The sequence below is a fragment of the Callithrix jacchus genome, chromosome 4 (assembly GCF_049354715.1).
Source record: "Callithrix jacchus isolate 240 chromosome 4, calJac240_pri, whole genome shotgun sequence".
In the NCBI taxonomy this organism is placed as follows: Eukaryota; Metazoa; Chordata; class Mammalia; order Primates; family Cebidae; genus Callithrix; species Callithrix jacchus.
The window spans coordinates 172,253,524-172,277,035 of record NC_133505.1 but is presented as its reverse complement, the minus strand read 5'-3'; the positions used below and the strand labels follow the sequence as shown (position 1 = coordinate 172,277,035).

Here is a 23,512-nt window from a genome sequence, read left to right as displayed (position 1 = left end):
TTTTCAACATTGATATTTTGAAAACCTAAGACATCAGTCTCTTCATCAGTACAGTCTGATCGGAAAGATGGGTCAGATAACCCTAGGCTGTAGACTTATAAAGTGTCATTTGTCAGACTTTAAAAATTAGAGAGAAGGGAGTGAAATGTGATGAATAGGGATGCCTTGCAGCTGTAAGATAATATGGTCAGCACTTCCTGCACACTGTGAGACTCTACCCTGGTCACTCATCTAAGGGCTTCTTTTTCCACTTAAGTTCTAAATTTGTTTGAATGCCTTTATACCGATTTCATTCTTTACTGAAAGTATGTATAATGCTAATAGGTTGGGATATTTTAAGATCCCAGGAACCTTAAACCCTCTTTACCACTCCTAACTAGACCAATTTCCCCGTAAACAATGCCACTGCTTCTGGGTGACTCAAGCTAACTAGACCAATTTCCTCATAAACAATGCCACTGCTTCTGGGTGACTCCAGAAGCAAGGAAAAAGCATTTATAGGAAGTATTCATATTTAAATTAAGGTGATTATATTATGATTTGTTTGTCAATTACATAAGATTATCAGATTAAAATTACGGCAATTTTTAGCTTGGTTTTAGTTGTTCAATTCTGTGGTTTTAATCCAACAAGAAAATTGTTTAGCATGCACGTGTAAATCTTGCCTAAACTTTTAGGCTCAAACGGGTTGAATCCAAGTTAATGATGTTCCATTATGTTTCTCAGTGTACCTGTGGGAAGGCCTTTATGTTAAAGATGGAAAAAAGCAGCAGCAGCTCAATGGTAACTATGATATAATTGCCTGAAAGCCACCCTCTATTTCCTGTATTTTGCTCAAATGCATTTCTTTGTGACTCTCGTTAAGAGGAGGATTAGGGCTATGTCAGTCTGCCTGCAATAAAACAAGCTAGGTCCTTGCATCAAGATGCTCACATAAGAACCAGAAAGCAGCTCTCAGTGGTTATGGGAAGGAAGGGTTATACCAAATCGACAGGGAATGTGCAAATCATTTACCCAGGAGGAAGCTTTCTCTCTTTCTTTCCCCAGGAGCCCACAACCATCAGTGTGTGGCTGGATTATTTCTTCTGGCTCCCTGCCAGGTGTGCAACTTCTTGCACATGCAACCTCCCAGGTGCCCCTTCTGGCCAGTTCAACCACTAGTGCACATACCTAGGCTGGGCCCAGTTGGGTCCATACATGATCAGTATGACATAGCAAGCAAAACCAACAAATACTTTAATGTCACTTGGCCCTGGTGTATTCTTTTTTAAATCTGAATTTTGCCTCGTGACTTTAGTGGTGTCTTTCAGCCTGAGGTTGTCTAGGCTCAGCAGATAAATTATATATAATAAGTAGAAAGTAAAATTGAGATTTATTATGGATGTTTCAAATCAGGAAAGTACAGGACAGGACAAGCACAATACTCCTGGGTAGAGATCTCTGGAAACTTCTAATGGAAATCTCTGTTGAAACAGGTGTGTCAGAGGGAGGAGAAAAGTGAGATTTCATGCCTCCAGTAAGTCACAGTAGTCTAGTTGGATACCTGGAATCAAGTGAAGGATAATGATTTGAATTCAGGAGACTTCCGCGGGTTAGCTAACATGCTGTACTCATAGCCTGTACTTGGAAACAATAAAACCCTTATCAAATGTGACTGAAATGTATTTTCCACCATCAGGAAAACTGTGCAGGTGCCAAGGAGCTCCAGAGCAGAGGAGGAGATCCTCCCTTGCGGACCTTGCCTTGTTGATGATGGCAGTATTAGTACAGGATATAAACACGAGATTATTAAACCCCAATTTCTGAGCCAAATAAAATGCATATGGCCACAGGATTATGGAAGATATGCTGCTCATCTAAACCTCCCCTTCCTTCAGCTCCCAGTCTGAGTTACCTCCGGCGTCTCTGGCTCACTAATCAGTCCTATAGAAACACAGCTGAGAAAACAAGGTCGCTCATCTTTTGGCTTCTGTGAATTACTTTCCTCATAAGGGTTCATTTCAAAAGATTTAATATACAAAGTTCTACCTACATCTCCCAACTGGCTGCTCTTCCAAGTGCCGGGTAGGCTCTGTGCCAGCAACCAGGCCTAATTCAGTCTAGGCCGGAGCCTTCTGTAACCTACAGCCCCAGTCCTTGAGGATACTCCTGGGCACGATTCAGTCTAGGTCGGAGTCTTCTGTAACCTACGGCCCCAGTCCTTGATGCTTCAGCAGCTGAGGAGGCTTGATCACTGCATCAAACTTTCTCTCTCCTTTCTCTGTTCTGCACTTGAATAAGAGAAGCTCAGGGACAAAGCATTGCTTTCTCCTCTTTAAAACCTGTGCGGAAGTCAAGGACTGACATCAGAACAATTCACCCATGTGAATGAACCCTGTCTAGCTTTGTGCCCCAAAATGCCAGTTCAATTCCAGTCTAGACTAGAACAAACTCATAGTGTTCACTTGGACCTCAGGCCATGCCTTGGATTCTTTTCTTTTCCTCTTCTTTCTTTCTCTTTCTTCCTTTCTTTCCTTCTTTCTTTCTTTTCATTTCTTTCCTTCTCTCTCCCTTGCTTCCTTTCTTCCTTTTTCTTTCCTTCCTTTTTTCTTCCTTTCCCTCCCCCTTTCGTTCCTTCCTTCCTTTTTTTCTCTTCTCTTCTTTCTCTTTTTTCTTTTTCCTTTCTTCCTTTCGCTTTCTCCCTCCCTCCCTTCCTATGTCCCTTCCTCCATTTCCCCTCCGTCCTTCCCTCCCTTCCTCCCTCCCTTCCTTACTTCCTCTCTCTCTCTCTCTCTCTCTCTTTGTAAAGAGAAAGGAATCAGTTCTCCGATTCTTTGGAGACATTTTGATCCTTACTCCTGAGACAAATCTGGAAGAGACAACAATATTTCCTTCTGTAACGACATCAAACCCTTTGTATACATGTCAAGACCTATTATAAACATTGGGTTATCAAAATTTAACATGTTTTCAAGAAAAAGATTCCAGAGTAACGGATGAAGAACTACTTATTTCAAGCAATATGAACAATACACAGTTCAAACATCACATTGCTTGTGTGGGCACTGAGGTAGTACCATGGTGAGACAAACTCAGTGCTAGATTTGGCAACCCTTACAAGACCTGTGTACACATTTGTATGAAAAGTCCCCATAGGAGTCAGGGCATACCATCTTTTATAATTTCAGCCCCCAGCCAGCCCTCCTTTTTTCGGTAAGGAGACAGAGTCTTGCTCTGTCACCCATGTTGGAGTGCAGTGGCGCAATCTCGGCTCACTGCAACCTCTTCCTCCTGGGTTCAAGTGATCCTCTTTCCTCAGCCTCCCGAGTAGCTGAGATTACAGTCATCTGCCACCATGCCCAGCTAATTTTTTGTATTTTAGTGGAGACTGGGTTTCACCAATTTGCCCAGGCTGGTATCAAACTCCTAACCTTGTGATCTGCCTGCCTCAGCCTCCCAAAGTGCTGGGATTACAAGCATGAGCCACTGCACCTGCCTGGCCAAACCTTTTTATCCAGAATGTCCCTCTATGTCCACTCTCTACTGCTTTCAACTGGACTTTAGTTTTCTTAAATAAGTATTTTGTTTCTTTTAGGCTTATTATTCTTATTGAGATGTAATTCTCTCACACTGCTTTTATTTAATTCTTAAAACACCGTCTCAAGCACAATTGATATATTTGACTTGCAAAAATTTGGTGAAAGTGTTATTTAAACAGAACTCATGGCTGTGTTCTAACTTGTTTCTGTTTCTGAGAACTGAAAACTCTTTCAGCACTCTACAAATGCCAGTGGATTTCTACGGTGACTTGATATTTTTTAATGGCAACATCTTTGAAATCTACTTCTGTGTCATAACACCTCAGTGTTACATAAGAGAGTTAATATTCTCATGGTTATCACAAGAACTTAGTATAGATTATATAACCTTAGCAATACCTTTTTAACACCAGAATCTTCATAGCCAGACACTCACAGCCATTATACAGAGCTTGTTTTCAGGAGATAATCAATGTCTTTCTTTTGATTAGTGAAAATCTCCACTTGGATCTTACATTAATCAAGAAACACATGTTTCTCTCATTGAAAAGAAACTTTTTTAAAAAGAAAAAAAGAAACACACATAACCCCTTTCTCAGACTGGATTAAGAATAAATTCAAATATTAAAATATTAATATTTTAACCATTTGCATATCAAAATATTCTAATTAGAAACTAATTTTAATTAAAAATTGAAAGTTAGAAACTAATTATAATTAAAAAAATAACTATTCTGATGTTTATTAAATAAATAATAATGTAACCTATACTGCTTTTTACTGCTTTATAACATAAAGTGATAATACAATTGCAATTTGTTTTACTGTTAATTAGTTTGAAATAATAAAAACAATCAGGGAGTGAGGGATAAAGACTACAAATCAGGTTCTGTGTACACTGCTTGAGTGATGGGTGTACCAAAGTCTCGTAAGTCCCCACTATAGAACTTACCCATGCAAAAAAATACCACCTGTTCCCCAAAAACATATAGAAATAAAACATTAAAAAAACAATTTAACGGAAACTGAAGATCTAGGAATATTAATGGGAGCTAAAGGAGTTGTTTTTATCCCTTGGTCTGTTTTCAAGGTTGTCCCCCGTAAAGTACTGACTTTAATAATATTTCTTAAACTAGAATTATAATGGCCTTTGATTTCAGGTTTCACTATAGCAACGCCATAAGGTCTGAACAAACGTGCTAACATCAGTAGTTGTGGAAATTTGTAATCAGCTGGCGTTCAGGTGACAGCAATTATTGAGTGCCTGTTGTGTGCTGGTCTTCATTAAAGGTATGAACAGTAGGAGAGGCCAGGCTGTTTAAAATGGAACTGTCAATGGAAATTACATGTGCATTAACTTTCTTAACAAGATACTTAACCCAATATGTTGATATGTGCAGATAAAATACATAAGTTCCAGGAGTCTAGACAGCAAAGCTATGATGAATTAGGAACAAGAAAAGTTGAAGGAAACTTCCTGGAAATACAAACTAAAATCAAGTAGTGAGGGATTGTGGGGTAGGAGGTCGGGAGGATGTGAGTGAATGCCTGGAAGCGAACTCCATTTTAATGACACCAGGTAGGAAACAAAGTATCCCATTAACATGGAGATAGTTTGTGTGTTATGACAATCACACCTGAATGATATTTACCCTGATTTACTAGCTATTAAATGGAAACAGTCTGACAGGTAAAACCCACGTGATTTTATTGGACTTGAACAGACACTTGCTTATGATTTATTTTGCTGTGCCTTTTAAATGCTAGAAAAGTTAAAATCACGGTAAAGAGAACATGCATTTTGGTAGACATCTGTATAAGTTGATGAGTTTAACATTTTGTTTTCTTTGCTTTTATATGTTCATAAAGAAAGGTTATTATCATTTAAAAAGGAAAGACATTTTTCAAGAATCAATGATGTGAAATTTACAACAGTGAGCACTAATATCCACGGTTGTAAGTAAAATCAGTTAAGACACAGAACTGCATGTTTACTAAAAAGTTCATAAAATTAACCATGTTAGTTACAAGCCTAACTTATGTTATTAAAAATGGATGCATGATTAAATTATCATGAAGAAATTTCATACTTTTTGGGGAAAATCCCCATTTAAAAATGTCTTAGGCTCTACCTAGACTCACGTTTTTAAGAACATAAAATCCAAATTAAGTGACAATCAGGCAGGTATTATTTCCTCTATAAATAAACGTCAGGCATAGATACTAAAAGTAATATAGAATTAACTTGATTTAAAAAGAACAACACGTAGAAGAGTGTCTGGAGAATTTACATATAGTTATGGTTGTATAGGTCCACTAATTTAAAGTTGCATTAGCAATACAAAACCCTTGATCATCTTCCTTGTTAAAAAGCAGAGACAAATGTTTTATATTATTTTTAAATGTTGAACTAGTAGTAATGGTCATCATTATTTTGGCACCATTACTGGTGTTAACTACCTTCTTAATATTATTTTACATAAGTTTTTTTTTTTTTTCTTTGCAACATTTGCAAACTCTGTGCTTGGTATTTCCTCAGCTGAAAGTATAGAAACTTGTTTATTTTACCGATAGCACTGCAACCTTGTGAATTTCTGCCGGCCATCGCTCTTCCTCTACTCCTGATAATGACAGTATGCTTAAATTGCCCTGTAGTCTAATAACACTGTGCCATGTAACTATATTGCAGCCTTTATGGGAACTCTCAGAATACAGTGTTCCCTCAATTATGGGCCGGTGCGTTTATTCACAAAAGGTTTGGAGTAACAAAAAAGTAGTGTCACAGCCTTCTCCTCTTTCTGATGTATTAGTAAAGAAACTCAAAGAGAAGGAAAGGAATCCGCAAGCAGCGCGTTCTCCGGCGGGTGCCGCAGCACCTGAGCACAGGTGAGTGACGGAGCCTGCGTGTCTGCGCCTTTGTCATTAAAGTCTTCAACTAAGCAAAGTTCTTGAAGATAAGAAAGTGGCTGAATGCCTCTGAGACTTACAAACGCGGACACCAGTATGAAGGAGGGAGACCATGTATCCACATTTCACAGCTAATCAGTAAACCCCTCCTCAACTTGTTCCTTTCCCGTTGTCATGTTTTGTGATTTTAATTTGTCCAGGAAAACGTCCCTTCCAGCAAGCACTTGGAGAAAAGAAGTACGAAAGGTAAACAGGAGGTTGATTGTGGGAAAGGGTGAATGAGAATTGTAAAGGTTGCCTCCGGATTTAACAAGGACTCCCGGGACAAATATTTGGTGTTCCCTACCCTGTCTCCTGCGCCCGCAAGGGGGGTAATAGACAAGTTAAATGTATATTTTCTTGGAACTGAAAAAAATCGCTTTAATAACTTCAAAATGCAAATAAGGAAACTTAAATGACAAGGAGAAACACTTTTGCGTGTAAAGGAAGGAACAATAAACACTTAAGGAGGAACGTGTCTTTCCTAAATGTCCGGGCAGCCCCCAGAGCCTTCCTGCCTGGTCCAGGCGCGTCGGTTCAAACTCCAGACTCGCAGCACAGTAAGCGGAGTGGAATCTGCGCGGCCGGAGAAGCGTCAAGCTGGGAGGCTGTCGGCAGGCTGGCTCAATCATTCTGCTTTTTTCTTTGCCGAAAAAAATTCAAAAACAAGGGCAGCGCCCCTAAGGTAAGAGTCATCACAATCATTTTCTTCTTCTACGAATGCAGGGATTCTGACCCAGTGAGTGCCAAGGCTGATGCCTGTTACACGCGACACTCAGGATCTGTCCGGGAATTGCGGAGACTTCTGTGGACTTTACTTGGGGAGGGGAGCCCCAGCATGTCCCTCGCATGCCAACTGCTCAGCTTGTGCAAATACAAAAGTGTTATTTTCCACTGTGGGGAGTTGGGATGGGAGTCGGGCAAAGAATTGACTAGTGAGGAATCTGGAGCGCGCTTCAGAATAAAAATACATGTGAAACTGGATAGAGAGAAGAAAACGTGTAAAGCGAGAAACGGCCCCAGGACCCAGTGCAGAGCGGGAGCCCAGGGCCCTGGGCCAGCCCAGTTGCTGCACCATAGCATATGCCTCGCGCTTGGGTGACCGCTTTGTCCTTCGTGAAAGCTGGGCTTTGCCGCGTGTGCTCCCCTCCGGGGAGAATAACCTCGTCCTGGGAGTCAGGACAGCCCGTGCCACCGTGGGACAGCAAACCCACCGCCTCTCCTCCGACCCAGCGCGCAGTGGTGGCCCCACCCCGCGTGCCTGCCAGAACGCGGACACCTGCGCATCTGTGCGCCCTTGTGCTCCAACCTCCCCAAACTTCTGGCAACTCCTAGTTCTGAGCGCCCATTGGGCAGCTCATTTCCCTTCAGTGGCAACTGCTTGGATTCGTGACCATCGGGTGGGGGTGTCCAAGAAAGCTGCAGATGGCAAGGCAGCCTCAGGGTTTGGGGTCAATGATCTCATGGTCTTGCTCATTTTGGCCACAGTTTGCTCTTTCCGTTCTCTAACCCCAGCTAGTGCAAACTGGACTTGTGCAGACGAAGTTCGTTTTAAAGTGACTATCCGAGAGAGAGTCCTGGGGAGGAACCGTATTTCAAACCCTAGTTTATGGGAGTTCATGTAAACTCCGACCAAAGGTCCTAGTTGGAACTCTCCCTCGGGAGCTCCGACTGAGCACAGCAGGGCTGGAGCTGCTGGCCGGCCACCAGGAGCATTAACTGGCTGGGGCAACCGGCAGGCCAACGTGGCTCGCCCAGCAGCGCACAGCTGGAGCCGCTGCGGGACTCAGGATTTAGAATCCCGAACACTGGACCCAGATGTGACTGGGTCAGGAGGAGACTCAGCGGTTGCTCTGCCCGTCCTCTCGGGTCCGGGATGCAGGCGGCGCGCCGAGGGCCACGCGGGTGCCGGAGCCTGGCGCAGGGGCCGAGTCCCGCGGGGTGCGCTACGTGGGCGCGGGAGGCGGCGGCGTGGGGAGCGCCTGCTCCGCCAGTGGGCGTCTTCTGCCGCCGCCGCCTCCACCGCCTCCACGGGCAGCGGCACTGCGGCGCTTTTCTCCGTTGGTTTCCGGCCGCCGCCGAGGCTCAGCAGCCCGAGCGCTCACAGACCACGCCACGCCTCGCTTGCAGGGAGGGTCTCCGCCGCCCCTCGCTCCGGCTCCGGAGGGCGCCGATTGTGCGCGCCTGCGGATAGCCGGGAGCCGTCGCCTGGGCCTGGCCCCCGGCCCCGGCTCCTTCCGCAGCCCAAGCCGAGCACAATGTGAAGACTGGACTGGGAGAATCCAGACGACCGGAGAGAAGGACCAGGCTGCGGCTCGGGCGGCCGGTGGCGGTGGGCAGGTCCTGCGGGGGCGGAGCCCACCAAGCCCCGGCCCGCTGCGCCCCGCCCGCCCGCGAGCTAGCGGCCTGCCCTCTCCGCGGCCCGGGGAGGAACCATGGCCAGCCCGGAGGAACGTCTCGCTCCCCGCCCCCAGGGTTCCCCGCCAACGGCCGGGGACCAGCCGGGCTGCGGCCCGGGCAAACTCCGCCCGGAACCCAGGCGCAGAGCGGCCGGCGGGGGGAGCGCGGCGGGCTCGGGCCCGGCCCCCGAGTGGCCTGGCCGCGGCCGGGCAGAGCGCGCCGCGCCCCCACGCCCGCCCCACTCCTCCGCAGGCCGCGCCAGCCCCGCGGGGGGCCCCGGCGCCCTCTCAGCGCGCGGCGGCGGCTGCGGCTGGGTCGCGGCCCGCGCTCCCTTGGCGCTCGCCTTCTCCTCCCGGGTCCCCTCCTCCTCTCCATCTTCCTTTTACTTCTGGCCGCCGCCCCCCCCGCCGCCCCCCTCTTTTCTCCCCTCCTCAGCTGCCTTTCACCTCCCCGTGCGTCTCCCAGGAAGGGAGGGCGCAGCGGCGGCGGCGGCGGCGGCGGCGGCGGCGGCGGCGGGAGGAGGCGGCGATGCTGGCGGAGGAGGAGGAGGAGGACAAGAGGCAGCTCCCTTGAGCGTCCCCAGCAGCAGTAGTCACCGCGGCGGCGGTGGCAGCGGCGGCGGGCGGCGGCGGCTCTTCCTCTCGCTTGCGCTCCAGGGCTTGCTGCTCCCAGCCCGCGCCGGTCCCCGGCCGCCGCCGCCCCTGCTCCTCCTCGGCCCGGCCGCCAGCCGCGCGGGCTCCCCCGGTTTCCCCGGCGCTGGCCCAGGCGGCGGCGGCCAAACTCCGCGGCGTCCCCTGGGCGCCGGCTTCGCCCTAGCCGCCGCGGCCGCGCTGCTTTTCGGCTCCGACATGGAAGATGGACCTTCTAATAATGCGAGCTGCTTCCGAAGGCTGACCGAGTGCTTCCTGAGCCCCAGTAAGTGGCCTGCTCCCCGTTACCCGGAGGTGGGGCGTCTCCTCGTCCCTGGGGGCGGGCTGGGGGCTTGAGCGGCTGGGTTGGGAGCGGGTGGCGAGTGGGGTGCCGGTGTCCGGGCGTGGAGCCCCCAGCGGGATTTTCTGGAGGGGCAGGAGCCAGTGCCCCTGGCGTAGCGCGTGAGCCTTTGGCCGTGCGGGGACACCGGGGTTTCCCAGGCTCCGCGTGCACGCGGGGGAAGGGCGGCCCAGGAGGGCGGCGGGAGCTGGGCGTTTCGAGCGGGACCTGCCGCCTGCTTCCCTGCCCCTCGTGCCGTTTCTGACCACGCTCCTCCAGCGCGTATTTATACTCTCAACTTTGTGACCACTTAGCCAGGTTCCTCCCTCTTGAGCCTGTGGCCATTTGGCTGGAGCAGACGCGCTTCCTTCCACTTGGGGGTCCAGCCCACCCGGTCCCTGTAGCTGGGGTGAGGGAGGCCGGGGCCTCGGAACGCTGCGCTTCCAACCGTGAAGGCACCGCCGTTCTCCGGGACTCGGAGTGGGCGCGCCCGGCCTCCCACCCCGCACGGTGACCGTCGTCCTCCATAGCATGGAGTGGCGGGGTGGAGACCGGTGCACCTCCACCCAGGGGACGCACCCCCACCCCAGGCCGCGTCCTGTTGGTCCTGGGGCGTCTCTGGGGTCTGGGCTGGTAGAGAAAAGGGAAAGACAATGGGGCACTAGGGTGGAAGAGAAAGGCGCTGCCGCCTCCGACCCGCAGGATGCGCCCCCGGGCCCATTATGGCGTGGCCGCCACTCGCCACCCGCGGGCGCGGGACTGAGAGCGCGCTGGGGTATAGGTGGCAGAAGGCCTGTCACGCGGGTGAGGGACAAGATTGAGCAGAAAAGTCAAGGCAGGGTTTCGCTAGAAGGACAGGCAGGCAGGAGACAGTGAGGAAAGTGGAGGCGCCCGGTGCGCAGAGGAGGGGGCGTCGCGGGTGGAGGGCGAGCAGGGTGAGGACCGGAAGACCACGGCGGGACCGGGTGGGAGCTCCTCCTGGTCCGGGAGGTCGCGCCTAGGTCCCCCGGGCAACTCCGGCGTCAGCCGAGCCGGGCGCGGCTCTTCGCGGCCCACAGCTGGGCTCCGGAGCCGCCGTCCCCCGCGTGCGCACCCGAGCCTTTGTCTGCGCCTCGCTCAGGAGCCGCGTTTCCGCGGCGCCTTCTCAGGGCACATGCCCTTCCAGGATTGCTGTTTCGGTTTCCCGCTCCCAACTGCTGCTCACTCCCAGGTCTGGGCCGACCAGCATCTCCAGGGCACCTGAGGTTGAGCCCCTCCCTGCGGCCGGAGCTGATCGGGCTCACTGCCTGCCCGGGCATCTTTGGGGTGCAGCCCCCGGGCTGGCAAGCGTGTCCGCGCCGGGATCGGCCATTCCTTGTAACCCCGCTTCCCTAGCAGGGGGCAGTCCACGGCGAAAGCGGCGTGGTCAGTGGCCTCTCGCACACTCGCGCGGTCTCCGGTCGGGAGTCGCTGCTTGCACTTAATTGGCTGGCAGGGTCCTGGTCTGGTGCTCCCAGCTGACCCCCAAGTCCTCCCCCAGGTGTCTGCTACCCACCCTATTGCAGTCTAGACCCCAGCTGCAGTCTAGGTGGGAAAGGGGTCTGGGGATGGGTGTCTGTGGACAGAGCATGTAGCCTTCTCTGTTGGCCAGAGATGTGGTCAGTAGAAGCACTTTCCTTACTGAAGTGGACCCTCATGGCGATGCATTGAGGATGGTACCGAGAGTATGGGGCGCCACCAGCTCTCCTGGGGTGTTGGGGTCAGCCTGTAGGCCTGGTGTAGGACTGAGGTTCTGCCCGGTCCCCTAAGTGGAGAGCTTGTGAATTCTTTTTTGAAAAAATAAACATATTAACTTTTCTTAGTTGGCTGTTGACTTGGGTTGGAAGGTTGAAGTCTGCTCTACCTTGCGGTGACAAGCTATCCTGGCGGGGGGGTGGGGGGGGCAGGGGGCGGGGAGGGGCGGGTGCGACTGAGATACAGGACTGTAGGCTTCTGGGGAAAGCCCGTGGTCCTGAGATGCTGGAGCTTCTGTTGGAGCTGCTGGCGACTGTGTTCAGGGCTGTGCTGGATGCTGTGGAGGGGAACAGAGATTTGTGGCTCTGGGTAGAGGGCTTAGTCCTCCCAGGGGATTCCTAGCAGGTTGTCCCTTTAGAAAGACAGAATCCCCAGAGAGAAGGGTCTACTCTGCAGAAAGGCCCGGCAAGGAGAAGTGGGCACATCAGAGAAACCACACCTGTCAGGGGACACTCAAGAGTGGTCCCCTCACCTCTTGCTCCACACCCTGCCCTGCCCAGAGCAAAAGGTTAGGGTAGTCTCATTTGGGACACGACTAAGGCAGTAAATGAGAAGATACTTTTAAACAAAATCCATTATCAGACTCACTTCACTCCAGCTTGGGAAAGGGAGAGACTGATTCTTAAAGGAGAGTAGCCAGTTTCTGCTCTGACTTGCTTCGTTTCTGTCTGTTGCTGCCTGACAAGCCACTGGTCTGAATTGCTAAGATACCAAAGCTGGACAGATTTTTGTGATATTTGCCATTTACAAAATCAGCCTTCTGAAAAATAATTTCTAGATTCTGTAAAAATGCCCAAACACAGACAGCTGTGTCTAATTGTTGAGTGTTATCATTTTTTTTCTTTCAGTTTGATCTCTTGGTCTGATATGCAGGTTGACATGTAAGGGCTGCTGTGTCTAGTTATGGTTTGGTGAATGTTGGTTTTATTTTTGTTACCGTCCAAAGCAAATCAGGTATAGAAGGTATGATATGCCAGCTTTGCTCCTGTCCATTGTAGCTCTGCGTTTTTCGCTCTTCACACCAACTGACTGGTTGGCTCACTCATGCACCAAACAACACTTAGTAAGAGCTACTGCCAGGAGCCAGGCCCCAGAGACAGAAAAAAAGAAACCAGGAAGCTGCTGTGGGAGGTGTTCGCCAACCAGTGAGAGAGATGGAGCCCCCTAGAAGCAGGTTTGACGTTAATGCCAGGGGTCAGTGGCCACCATGCCCAATGCCTTTACTCTGTCCTTATCAGGCCATTCCTGACATCACCTCATGTCCTGCCATGTGCCTCTGGTTGCTGACCTCTGGGCTCTTCCACAGGTACCCAGCTTCACACTTCACTGTGGTGAAAGTTGCCGCTGGAGTAGGAAACGGTCTTGTGGCTGGAGAGCCTGGCACTTGCTCGTGCCGTGCAGAGCCGAGAAGCTACTGGACAGACCAATGTGAGTGGCATTTGGTCTTCTGGAAAAGACAACTTAGGTTGTCTGCACTGGTGGTCAGTGTGGCTGCTCTAATGTCACGAGGGTGCAGAGATCAGGAGCTCTGAGGCATGCCCGCCTGTGGAAAGGAGGATAGTCAGGAGCTACAAATCTGCCCCCAGCTCTCTCTGATGTCTGTGTTTTCCCGGTTAGCTACTCATTTGACACAAAGAGATAGAGACAAAGGAAAACCCCGGTTGGTCCAGGAGGATAACATGGAAGTGAGGAAAATAAGATGGGAAAAAGTTATGAATGCAGACTGCAGGTATCTTCAGACTACAATTGATTGTGTATTTCCCAAATATTCAAAACAGGAGATGTGTATATTCCCAGGAATTGGGGAGTTTAAATGTGCTCCACACTCCTCAGTGACACTCTTACTGTTCCTTGAGACGTAAGATACTGTGTGGCCGCCGCTTGAACAAACTGAGATAAATATGATCTCTTTTAAGAGCAGATGCATTTAACACACACAAACTACACTAGACTTTGCCTTGAGCTTCTCTTTGTGGGCTCAGGGAGAGGAGGTTGCAGAAGAATGCCAGACCAACACTCAGCAGTAGAAATGGGTCTAAACCAGCCAATGGGCCAACTCATAGATACTTGTTGAGTAGCTCCTGAGTGTAAATTGTTTGAGGGAGATTAAAGTAGCGGTAACAGGTCCCTCAAAGGACTTGGAATATAGCCGTGGATAACCAGCAAAGCAAGGCTCTGACTTCTCCCTGCAGAGCCAGGGTGCTGACCTGAGTGTCTCAGCCCTCAGCCGTCCGTGGAAGGGTGACCTATTTTTTTGGTTGGAAAATCAGAAAGAACTTAAGGCCAAAGGGCAGAGCTGTTGAAACTGATGGGATTCTTTGGGTTATTAATATTTACTTTCATGAAATTCCACTTTTAATTTTGAGAAGCCTGCATGGACAAAGATAATTCCTAAAAAAGCAAATGGAAGGCAGTAGAAACGTTGGAAGACGGTGTTGTGTGCCAGTATATTCATCTTAGATAATTTCCGCACATGAAACTCCTTTCACTCCGCTAGGAAAAAAAATTCAGTGCAGTATTCAAGCAAATATGAGGATTTTGTTTACTGTAAAGCAGGTTAAACACAGTGGGGTGCACATTTCACCAACGAATACATTGTTAATTTTTGTTTGTTTCAAAACAGCTGATGCAATCTGAGAGAAAAAATAATTTCATGTAAAATGAATATTTTCCCTTAAAAGGAAAATTCTTAGTTGTAATTCAAAACATTTTAATTTCCTTTTAAAATGTAAATTAGGCTCCTCCAGCTGATCTTTTTTCTAAGTCTGTCTAAAGGAAAACTCCACGGGGACAGAAGAGCTGCTGATTGCCGAGGAGAGCAGAAGGTATCTAGTAGTCTTGTTTTCTCTGTGGCGCTCACGGCTTTCTGAAATGATCTTGCTCACTTCTTGGCTTATCTGTTTATTGCCTGCCTTCCCTCATTGGAAGGGAAGGTCCGTGAGAGCCTGAGGACGGTGTCTCTTGTGGTTGTTTCCCTGAGACTGTTAGCAGTGGATGACACACAGGGAGGGCACTCAGATACCTGCGTTGGAAATTCAAGGATGAAAGCCCAAACAAATCTAAACAGAACGAAACATGGTGCCTGTCTTCAAGACACCGAGAAATCCATAAGCGCTCGTTGAAAGTTCCTTTGTATGAGCCTCTGTTCCAGGGACTCAGGATTCCAAGGTGTATGAGACAAAATCAGTTATTTCGAGGAGCACGGAGCTCGCGGGAGAGATGGATGAGTTCACAGACACGTGTGCCATCCACAGATGGGCTGCAGAGCGCTCTGCAGCTAGTAAGAATCAGACATCCTCTGACTGAGAGGTCCTGGAAAGGTTTCACAAGGTGGGAAGAGGCAGTGCCTTAGCCTTTCAAGAAGACTGGGAAGGGAACTTCTAAGGTGACAGGGTGGAAAACAGCCTGGGAAAGGGGCTGGGTTGGGGACCCGAGTGGTAAGACAGGAGAGGGGATTCTTTAGGCTAAGCTAAGGATACTTTGCAATGAACCCTCAGAGGACTCTATAGAAACAACCATGGAAGGCAGGTAGGAGGAATGTCATCTCTGCTAGAGCTGGGTTTCTGTGTGACTGGAGGGAGAGGGCTGGTCTCGGTGGCAGAGTCCTCAGAGGTGAGAAGAGGTGGGAGCCAGACCAGAGACTGGCCATGTACATGACTGGTGGGGAGTGATACAAGCAGGAGGCACAGGTGATAGTCACAGGGCTGGTGGCTGGTTGGATAAGGCAGGAGATACCTGACTCGTCAGTTTCTGGATTGGAAAGGTAGGGGTGTGTGTGTGTGTGTGTGTGTGTGTGTGTGGTGGGGGTGGGGTGGGAGTAGTTCCATGCCTAGAGGAAAGAGACATCAGAATGGGAAGTATGACAATTGAGCACCTACTGTGTGTTAAACAGCCTCTTTGGTATAGGGATTGTCTCTGCTTGTGTGGTGCCGCACTCTGGCGGTGTAGACGAGAACCAGGAGGGCAAACAAACAAAACATCACAAAACAAAGCTGCACAGTGGTTACACACAGAGTGGCCTGCATAGTGTGTGGCTCCCTGCCTTGGTCTGGCCAGGTCTTTCTGCACGAGAGCCTTAGAAATGGCCTCTGAATGACAAGGTGTCCTCAGTCATGCCGTTACGGGGGGAAAAGCACCCGGGCAGACTCATGAGGCAGAGGAGCGGGGTGAGGGCCGTGCTGCTGGGGCTGAGCCCACCAGACAGTGGCACGGAATGAAATGCCAGAGGCAGATGGGCCGTATAAAGGCTTTATCAGTCGGGAAAATCTGTGGTTTACTCTGAGTGAAAGCAGAGGCTTTTGGGAGGTTTTGAGCAGGTGGGTGATCCATGGTTTATGATCTCAGAAGCTCATTCTGGCTGCAGTTTGGTGAATGAATCAAGAGGGTTGTTGTGGATACAGGGAGTCATGGAGGCTGCTGTCATAGCCAAGACACAAAGCAATGGTGACTTGGATCACGGCAACGACAGTAGAAGCAAAATGCTGCGACGGTTCAGGAGGTGTTTGGATGCAGCGTGTGAGACTGGCAGGTGGGTTGGATGTGGGGAGCTCAGGGAGGGAGAGGAATCAAGAATCCATGCCTGCGTTTTTGGCTGGAAAGATTGGGTGAACGGTGGGCTGTTCACAGGGATTGGTATGGGAATCCTGGAGGAGGAGCACGTGGGGTGGGCGTGGAATCAGGCGTGGCGTTTGGCGGTGTTCAGTCTGAGATGCGGATGCTCGGAAGGCAGTCGGATAAACAAAGCCTGGGAGGATTCCTCCAAAGGATGGATCAAGCCCACAGCATAGAAACTGTAGGCACAGCATCTAATATCATGGGATTACATGTCCCCAGGGACAGTATATAGATGCCTCAGTGACATTTGGTTCTGAGGGAAATACAGAGTTGGTTAATGAACCATTGCTGGGTGCAGCGTAAGTACCTGGCTGAAGTTTGACACCTGAACGGATGGCCCTATAGAATTCTGTGCTATGAACCGGATTAGAAAGCGAGATTTGGACTCTGCAACACCAAGGTAGAACTTGAAGCCACAGGCGTGAATGGAGACCAGAAGTGAATAGTGGGAGTGAGCAGAAGGCAGGGGATAGGACCCATGAAGACAGAGCCATGGGGTACCCTGGCGAGGAGTGAGCCAGAGCGATCCTGAGATGGAGAGTAGCACGCCCCGGAGTTCAGAAGCGGAGCCTCAAGAGGGAAGGAGCCAGATGCCCCAGAGAGCAGGTGAGTTCCAGCAGCCAGGAAGTCGGCATGGCCTGGGTCGGGAGGTTGGGGTGGAGTAGCAGAGATAATGCCTGATGCCAGTGTGGTGAGGATGGCAGATGGGGCTGTTTGAATCTCAGCTGTGGGCAGGTAGACACGGCTTTTCCTGCATGGAGAATTGACTTGGGAATATTGGTTTGCCGAAGAAAAGGACCTTGAAGAAACAAGAAGCAGGGTGGAAACACCATCAGGAGGACAGGATGAGTTGGATGTGCGGGACCTGAGAAGGATTCTGGCGCGAGAAGGAAACCTCTTCCTCAGAGCGGGAGCCTTGGGAGGAACTAGTGTGGGGGCTTGTGGGCTGCTGTGTTTTTCGGTAGAGGGGGGTGGAAAATGCACAGTGCTCTCCCCAGCTCCTGACTCCCATTTCTCCCGATTGGATGGCACTTTGGCTACCTGAGCGTGAGCTGGGGAGGCAGGGGCAGGGTGAGGAGAGCGGGAGGCCAGCTGCCAGGGGATGGCCCAGCCCTGCTGACATTGGAACTGGAGGCTAGAAACTGGACAGTGAGGAGGATGACAGGAGTGACTGGGAACTTTTTGGGAGAGTGATGCCATTAGATTAACAGCTGAGGAAGACATGCATTAGTGGTGTGCGGAGGGGTCGGAGTAAGAGCTGGCGGAGTAAATGTTCATACGTGCTGCATTTCAAACATACCCCGAACACGAGGTGCGCACATTTCAGATACGCATCTGGATGCAGGTTGACCGGCAGAGTCCAGTTGGAGTGATACCTTGAGGGTGGAAGAGTATTTGGTATGTGGAGCTGAGCAAGGGCAAGGTTCCAGAGAGGAGAGAGCGCCTGGACAGAGGTGCCAGGCTCAAGACGCGCAGCCGGAAGTCAGGGCCCGGGGAGTAGGACGATCTCATGGCTGGGGGGGCTTCGTGCAAAGGAGAAGTGGGTGGAGAAAGCTGGCATGGTACATCAGGTCTTTCTTACACACTGAGTCCAGCTTTGCATAGGGGAAGGTGTGGGGAGGGCCAGAGGGCACGGTGTGGGGAGGGCCAGAGGGCACAGTGTGGGGAGGTACCACAACAGGCAGATATTTATGGCATGTTTCCTGCTCATTGCTTCTCATTGGCATCACTGGCATTAGAAACCCAAGACAGAGCTGTGCCTTGCTTTCCAGGGGTTGCTGGCTCATGAGGGAACCAGACCTGATGAGGGGCGTTCTGGGGGGCCACTGGTAGAGGCGCGTGGTGGGGAAAGCTGTGCCTGGGTGGAGTCCAAGTTCCTTCTGTGCTCCTGGGGAGCTCTCAGGCCCTCAGCTGTCTGGCCTTTCCATTCCACTCTCTCTCCACTTCCCGGAGTGTGATTTCATGTGCGGCTAGTGCTTCTGTGTCACGGTGATCCCCTGACGAGGAGTCTTTCCTCTTGCTTGTGGCGGGTACCCCGGAACCCCTTTTCCCAGCATCTTCCCAGGCTTGGTCGTCGTGTGCTCATCTGTGCTTCCATCGTTCCTGGTGCTCATGTTTGTCTGCTTTCATGTTTGTCTCCCGTGAGTCAGTGTGTTCTTTGTGGTGGGAAGGGTGTTTCATTCATTTTCCTGACCTCAGTGCCTAGCACATTGCCAAGCAAAATAAGTTGAAGGAATCAATAATTAGCGAAGGTGCTTAAGTGAGGGAATAGGATTGAAACGGTCCCTTAAAAATAGTAATTTTCCTAAAGGGAAATACATAATTAAATAAATGATGTGATTGTAAAACGTTGCTGGCATGACTGGAAACTTCACTTTTGCTTCATTTATGGTGTTTTCAGGGAATCCAAATACACTACTTGGCATCAGTGGCCAGGCTTCTGAGCCACTGTGAACACAGCGTGTTCATATGCCCGAGCGGCTGGGCCGTGGCTTGGTGTGGAGCAGCCACCACAGGTGACGTAAACGAGGGAGATAAGTGTTTAGAGTGTTCTAGATGCCTCAGCTGCATTTCCTGGGGCAGTGATAAAAAGCTTTCTACTTCGATGAAAACATTTTCTACATAGCAAAGAGAAAGTGTTGCTTATGAAGGGCTGGTGTGTTTGAATATGATGAATTATTAATCAAAATACAGGAGTATTTGGCCTTTTAAAAGTTGGTAAGTACTGTGTACGAAGCAGTTTTGCATAAAGAGCAGTTCACTCTGTTGGAGAAAAACAGACTAACAGGTGACTGCGGAGTTGTGGTCCAGGGAGGGGTGGAGGCTGGTGCAGAATGAGAAAAAGCAACATGATTGTGTAGAGAATTCCAGTTGTAGTTATTTGTATGGGATGTAATTTGTGTTTTGGTGTTATAGTTTTAGCAGCTTCTGAAATAAACATCTAACATGATACCCAAAAGGGCTTGAAGGCTTGGCGAGGGGGCTCTTGCCTGTAATCCTAGCACTTTGGAGGCTGAGGTGGGAGCCTGGCTTCAGCCCAGAAGTTCTAGGTCAGCCTGAGCAACACAGTGAGACCTTGTTTCTAAAATGAAAATCCAAAATAGCCCAGGAGGTCAAGGCTGCAGTGAGCCATGATCACACCACTGCACTCTAGCCTGGGCAACCAAGGGAGACCCTGCCTCAAAAGACAAAATGAAACAAGAACAAAAAAGAGCTTGGTTCCTATGGCTTCGTGGGTGTGATGATTCTCTATGATACTGGGGTCTCAGGGTTACATACATTTCAAATTTTCTTGGTGTCCCAGGACCAGAGGTTGTCTAATCAGTTATCATGACTTTCTAGGACTATACTCTGCTTCTCATAATTAAACATCGCATCTTTTAAAGGCAGATTAAAGACCTACTTATAAAACCTCAGGAATTAAGAGAATTGATACTGGCATGTGGCTAGGTAGACAATGCACCAGAACAGAAAAGTGTTAAAACAAACCCAGACATGTCATGGAATCGAAGGGGTTAGAAAAGTGTCATTTCATGTAGGAAAAGCAAAGATAGACTGCTGAATAAATGATTTGGGAACACTTAGAAAAACAGAAAAGTAGATCATTCCATGGAGTGCATCTCCAGGATGAATTCGAAATGGAATATATATGTGTGTGTGTCTGTGTGTGTTTGTGTGTACCTGTGTGTGTTTGTGTGTGTGTATGTGTGTATTTATTTAATACATATTTAAGTATATATATTTAAATGTAAAAAGAGGAAAGTATAAAAAGAAAAAAAAAATGAGCAAATTCTTTTCTAGCCTTGGAGTGGGGAGACCCTTTCAATAGTACTCAAAATACAGAAGTAAAGAAAAGATTGATAAGTTAATCCACATTAAAAAAACAAAATTAAATGCCTTGGCATTGCCCCAGATCCTGTAAGCCAGGTCTTGGCATGTTCCTGTCGAGGCCCTGGTGCCTCTCCTGCCTCTCCATGTCCCGCAGCATGCCAGAAGCTCCAACACCATGTTAAGAACTCCCTGGAGTTTTTGAATTTTGGTCCTAGAGAAAACACTTAACGCTCCTATCATAGCAGAGTGCTAATCTTCTTAATATATAAAGAGTTCCTAGACATGATTAAGAAGAGAGGTCTTAGAAATGACTAAGAAGAAGAATAACCTAATAAAAATAATCGAAGGATGTGAACAAGACAAATCACAGTAAAAGGGAAGTAAATGGCACTTTAAAAACATGAAGAGTTGCTCAGCCTTACGATATGAGAAATGCAATTGAAAATAACACGGTGGCAGCCTTTTTACCTGTGAGATCTGCAGATATTCACAACTTTCATAACACACTGTTGGCAAGTCCATGAGGCGGCAGCCCCTTCTGTACTTTCCTGGTGGACGTATCAAGTGGTGGAGCTACTGAGGAAGGCAGTTTGGCAGTATCTGTCAATATTAAAAATGCATGCACCCATTGAGTCAGTAATTCTTCTGCATATTTATCACTCAGACATACACACCGGCAAATGACTTAACAAGATATGAACGTGGTGCAGTGTTGTTTGAAATAGAACATTGGAAACTGCCTAAAGGTCTATCTACCAGTAGGGCCCTGGTGAAATAACATTTGCAACGGTGAAAATGAATGTCCGTTAGAGCTTCCAGATACACTGTCATGTGAAAAAAGCAAGGTGTAAACAACACACACACACACACACACACACACACATACACACACACACACATGCTCGGATACACACATTTTTTGTGTTAGAAAGGATGATAAAAGCATTTACTTGCATTTGTAATTGCATGAAGAAACTGGAAAGAAACACAAGAAACTGTTGATGTAACACTTGCTGGGAGTGAAGGGAGGTGAGGGGAGGAGGGATCCCGGAGGATGGAAAATCAGGATTGTGGTGAGACATTTCCGTGTTACCCCATTTTATACGTTTTGATTTTTGAATAGCATAACTTACTTCCCATTCAGAAATTAAATTTCAGACATAGCGAGAAGGTACTGCGGTGGCACTGACTTCATGGTGAATTGCTTCACTTGTTGATGTGTTCGTTTAGGGGTCATGTTTTTATGGTCTTCCTGCTGGGATCATGGTTTCATTTGTCAGCCCCCAAAGTGTGATTGATCTCTGTCTTCCTCTGGCCTCCCACTTACTTCTCCTCCACGAGATCCCAGAATGTCAAACAATGAATATTAAAAAAGTCGGACGCATCAGTACTCCCGGTGGGTATCTTATCAACCCCTTTCTGACGTCATGCGCAGATTTGAGCATGGAAAACGACTATTCCGTTTTAATACAATTTTTGACTGATGCAGTCGACGGTTTCATACTAAAGATGTGAACTGTTGTTTAAACCACAGGAGAGCTGCCCAGCCAGTTTCATCTTGTAGAAATCACTACTTTTTAGCAAGAAACCGGATGCCTTGTTGTGAAAACATGAGCTTTAGATACTAGTGCGTCCCCAGTGAGTGCAAATACAGCCTCGAGTGGTGTCACCATTCAATGACCCCACTGAAGGGGACCCAGCAGTTTCTTAGAGTTATTCTATTGTGACAGTGATTTTTTTTTTTTTTTTTGGAGACAGAGTTTCGCTCTTGTTACCCAGGCTGGAGTGCAATGGCGCGATCTCGGCTCACCGCAACCTCCGCCTCCTGGGTTCAGGCAATTCTCCTGCCTCAGCCTCCTGAGTAGCTGGGATTACAGGCACACGCCACCATGCCCAGCTAATTTTTGTATTTTTAGTAGAGACGGGGTTTCACCATGTTGACAAGGATGGTCTCTATCTCTTGACCTCGTGACCCACCCGCCTCGGCCTCCCAAAGTGCTGGGATTACAGGCTTGAGCCACCTCGCCTGGCCCTGTGACAGTGATTTGATGGTTTCACCAGACAGCAGGGGCAGTGGGCACTCCCACAGCTGTTCCTCAGCAGGCTGGCAGTGCAGAGTGGGAGCCACTCCTTACCAGGCCTATGGGTCTAGGCTGATCAGAACTCTGCCCTGCGAGAGCTTTCTGCCAAGGTCAAGAGGGACAAAGCCTTCCCTCTGCCTAGGCCTTCATGGGGACACTGGAGTTATTTAGATCCCCCGTTTGCCCTCCGCCCTGGTTTTCTTTGGGGTTTGAGCTCATACCGTGGCTGGGAGTGTCTCAGCGGGTCTCTTTGCCGGCCCCTCGCTGACTCTTCCTTTGGTTTAGGTATCACCCTGCTTATTTTCCTGTGTTCTGCTTCTAATGTTGACAGCTTTCTTTGTCTTATCACTTAATATTATTTCCTTCTAGTCCACTCCTTAGTTTTGTTTTGGCTGCTACTTCCTTACAAGTTCCTGGATTTTATGAGAACCCTTTCCTGACCTTTAAACCTCGGTCTTCGCCTCTCCTTGCAAGCTTCTCCTTGGAGCTGCAAGCTCCTCGTGAGGTCTCTGCAGGTCACCCCTGGGGACACCCAAGTCTCTGAAAGGCACAGGCCCTAGTTCTCTTTCTGCAAGGCACCCCTTTCTCACTGTAGACTGTTCTGGGGAAAACCCTGGTGGCGATTGCTCTCTGTTTCTTGGCGTGGCTCCTGGGATGGGGATGAGGATGGGGTTCAGTGGGGAGAAGGTGGCTGCACGTTCTTTCTGACTGTGCGTGCAGAGTTTCGGCACCTTCTGTGTTGTGTAAACTGTTCTGTTCCTTTTGCGAGGGCCATCATTAGGAGATCTATCCATTTTATTTTCTGTGTGTTTTTTGAAATGTCTTTGTTTTGTATTGGTTCATTTTTAAATGTATTCCAGCAAAATGTTTGTGATTTAAAATTGTTATGACTTCTTGTATCTGGGTTGTGGTCTGGTGGAAAGTTCCTCGTATGGTGGATAGAATAAGGCATTCAGTACCAGGTTTTGGAGTGACCTAAGCATTTTCTAAATGCCGTTATTATTAGATGGAGATCAGCTTCAGAGAGGGCATGTGCGTAGCTTTAAGGAGATGTAGTTCACCCTTGCTGTTTTATTCCTTTTTTAAAATCAATATTCTGCTGGTCTTTGTCAGTATTTTTCTTGTGCTTTTGGCTTCTCAGTAAGAAACACTGGATGGTCTGAGGCGTTAAGAAATGTGTGTGCCTGTATTTGTTAAACACCAAGGAGCAATATAGCTAGAGTCCTTGATCACAAGCATGGTGTTAGAGTGAGACAAACCTGTCTCGCAGTGTTTCTTTTGCTACAGTTGTTAAGATTCTGGTGAAGATTAAATGAGATAATATATAGCAAGTGTTTGCAGTAGTGCCTTGAGGACAAGTGCCAAGACACACAACCATTG

At 48.8% G+C, this 23,512-nt stretch overlaps 1 protein-coding gene across 9 annotated transcripts in view; it reads left to right on the top strand.

The window, feature by feature from the left end:
- Positions 1-23,512, top strand: part of PDE10A (phosphodiesterase 10A) — a 684,633-nt gene that overhangs the window by 321,344 nt on the left and 339,777 nt on the right. For 2 of the 9 annotated variants that reach the window (XM_035297762.3, XM_078370439.1), the window contains exon 1: positions 8,759-9,779. The exons of 5 other annotated variants lie outside the window; for them this stretch is intronic. In XM_035297762.3, the coding sequence (XP_035153653.2) occupies positions 8,900-9,779 (880 nt within the window). In that variant the 5' untranslated portion in view covers positions 8,759-8,899. Of the gene's footprint in view, positions 1-7,010; positions 7,150-8,758; positions 9,780-16,306; positions 16,827-23,512 lie in introns of those variants that run through there. 2 more of the 9 variants (XM_078370448.1, XM_035297767.3) reach the window with 2 other exon arrangements.